This window comes from Penaeus monodon, chromosome 24, assembly GCF_015228065.2.
Source record: "Penaeus monodon isolate SGIC_2016 chromosome 24, NSTDA_Pmon_1, whole genome shotgun sequence".
Classification (NCBI taxonomy): Eukaryota; Metazoa; Arthropoda; class Malacostraca; order Decapoda; family Penaeidae; genus Penaeus; species Penaeus monodon.
In genome coordinates, this window is record NC_051409.1 from 12,160,022 (window position 1) to 12,162,896 (window position 2,875).

General features: G+C 42.1%; 1 protein-coding gene across 1 annotated transcript in view; it reads right to left on the minus strand.

The window, feature by feature from the left end:
• LOC119588583 overlaps window positions 1-2,875 on the minus strand; it is a gene marked incomplete in the record, with an annotated part of 49,963 nt that overhangs the window by 6,496 nt on the left and 40,592 nt on the right. The window contains 4 exon segments of the mRNA XM_037937224.1: window positions 30-166; window positions 362-517; window positions 1,004-1,134; window positions 1,484-1,615. Coding sequence (XP_037793152.1) covers window positions 30-166; window positions 362-517; window positions 1,004-1,134; window positions 1,484-1,615 — 556 coding nt within the window.

The following is a 2,875-nucleotide window of genomic DNA, read 5'->3' on the forward strand; positions in this document are numbered from 1 at the left end:
GCTTAAAAAAGTACTAGACTAGTACTTACAAGCTAGAGTCTTCTGCAGCATTCGCAGCTTTGTTGCTGTGCGGTAAGCTGAGAATTTGATATGATTAAACTCTGTCAGGGAATCTAGCAAGTCCATCATGGTAGGATGATCCCAGTGGGTGCTCTCCTGGTCATGGCTGAAAAAGAAATAATATTTAAAATTTGCTGGATGACAACATATGTTAGGAAACAATCTGAACATGTGACCCTTGTCTAACAACATAAAATGTTATATATATGTTGCACCTGAAATACCAAACTCTGTACAGTATATTTAAACTAAGAAACATTTTCACAAGAAAATCTGTAATAACAAGAGAAGATATCCTTACTTGATGTAATAAGGCACTTTGTTGCTAGTGGTTGCCCTCTCCCAAGGTGGGGACACTGATGACGCCAGCTGGGCAGGAGTGAGTGGCGTGACCTCCCTTGACCTGCCAGCCACCTGTCGCCACCTATCATTAACTGTTGTCTCCAATGTCTTCCATCTAAAGCAAAGGGAGGGTGACACTGTTAGTCAAGCTTTGGGCATGGAATTTAAATATCTGTTAGAGGTTTTCAGGATAAAACTCAACAATCTCACTTTTGATTCGCATTCGGTTATGATGAATTTCTAATATGTATTCAGAAAATGATAAAAAGTTTATATTTATATGAGAAAAATCATCCCCCTCTTAAAGGTAGTTTTACAGACCATGCCTTGGAATATCATGCATCTCTAACTGTAATCAAAAATGTGTAAAACTCTTGATCAAATGTGGCATAAATAACATACTTCATATTTGCACAAAATGTATTTATAACAAACACTACTTAATAAAGTACAAATAAATATTTCTTTAAATATGATTTTTTAATTATTAAGATTAATGAGTGCAAATCGTGTTAAATGTGAGAAGATACTTCCATGAATAAACTCCATTCCTGGATTGAAAACTACACATAGCCATGCATAAAAGATGCTGCTTTTCTACCTATTATTGAGGTCGTGCAGTTTGGCAGAGTTTGCAGGGGTGAGTGGCACATTGTGGGCTGAGAAGCGGGCTGCTTGGTCGTTGACATCATCGACACCACGTTGCAGTTCTGCTAATCCTTCACGGAATTTCTGAAACGATTTAGCAAGATGTCAGGCCCTAGAATATATTAGCGATGTAGATTTTACATGTATCAATAGAAACAGGAAAAGTCGGACTTTGATTTAGATGTATTTACAAAACCAACAAAATTTTGAAATATCCTTTATGAAAAACATTATTCCCGTCGTGATGAGACGTTCACTAAACTTTAACTTTCACTGTTAGCGTGGCTGCTATAGGTTAGTTCCATTATATGAAAAAGACAGTACTCCAAATGAACATTTCGTAACTTAAATAGTATGCACAACGATGATTTTTTCTGTATACGTATCTAAATGGCAATTAAAATACATAGAAGAAATAAGTACTGTTCCTTACCCTGACGTTGTGGACGTGTTGGTCAGCGAGGTTAGGATCTTGAGGAACTGCGCCCCAGGTGTCTACTGTCTTCTGCGCTTCCTCCAGACGTCCGCTCACCTCCTCCACTGTCTTCTGCAGTACACCTAGCTTCTGCAAGTGAAAGTAAGAGCATTTAGTAATCACATTTTACGACTGAATTTGAAAAGCATTGTTTACAATAGCAACTATCATTAGCTGCAAAACATCGTTCTAAGGAGCCCATGTTCACCATTCAGATGCAGTCACGAAACATAACACGAGAGCGAAATGCACTTTGCGGAATTTCCTCGACGACCAGAGCGAGCGCCACACAGCGATAGCAGTGAGTGCGACGCTTTGTGGAGGAAGCTAACCCGGGCACCAAGCACCCTGCTCGGTGCCCCACTCAGGCACTCCTCCTACGTGCCTCCTACATGTCAGTCCTTCTTGTTAACATCCTGCCTTCTCCTCCATCAACAGCACTGTCCTACACTCCCATCTTATTACATCCATTCAAAGATAACGACGACAATAAACAACTACTGGTGTTTTTCATAAGAATAATCTCTATGAGTTAACTCTCAACATAAGTGTCAGGATGAGTTAGGCTAACTGTAAACCTTTTATACTTTATTCTTTTAGCTGTCAGGGAAATGGCCGGTTCTAGAACGTCCCTCATGCAACTTGCGAATCACGGCGAGCAGTTCGCCAATAAACGGGTGGCAATGCAGTCCTCGTCATTGCTCTAAGTCCTTAACATGCAAACCATGGCATCCTTCCGGGGCATCAGTATGCTAAACGCGCGTTAAGACGGTCGCCGTCGCCACTCTGCCCAAGCCGAGGGTCTATACTCCAATCTGGCAACACAGTAACCTCCATAACCGAGATAACACTTTCTTCGCCCCTTTACTTCTCGGAAAAGGTCTGCTCCTTTCCCCTTAGTCCTCTTGACTCCTACCAGAGAACGAGAGTCGAGGAAAACACCGCAACGCATCCAAGCAAAGAGATCCTCATTTCAACAGGGCTGACGCGGAGCAGGCCGCAACTCGACCCTTCCCTGGAGGCAACCGCGCATCATCCACACAATCCAGCGACAACCCGATCTTGTTGCAAGCCAATAGTTGCATAATAAATAATCCAAGAGTGAAAACAATGACGGCAAAAACTGATGCCTGAAAAGTGAAAAATAACGACTGGCAAACAACTAAAGGCAACCACGTGGCCTCTTTTCTGCGTCCACTTTTTACTCTTACTCACTCATTTCCATAAACTGAATCTTTTACCTAACATAGACATTAACGTTGGTAGGTCAGTGCCTCCCTTGGGTAAGTGGAAGGAGCGCACGAAAGAGGCCGGGGCACCGACATTAGGCAATCTTTCCCCTCGTGACAA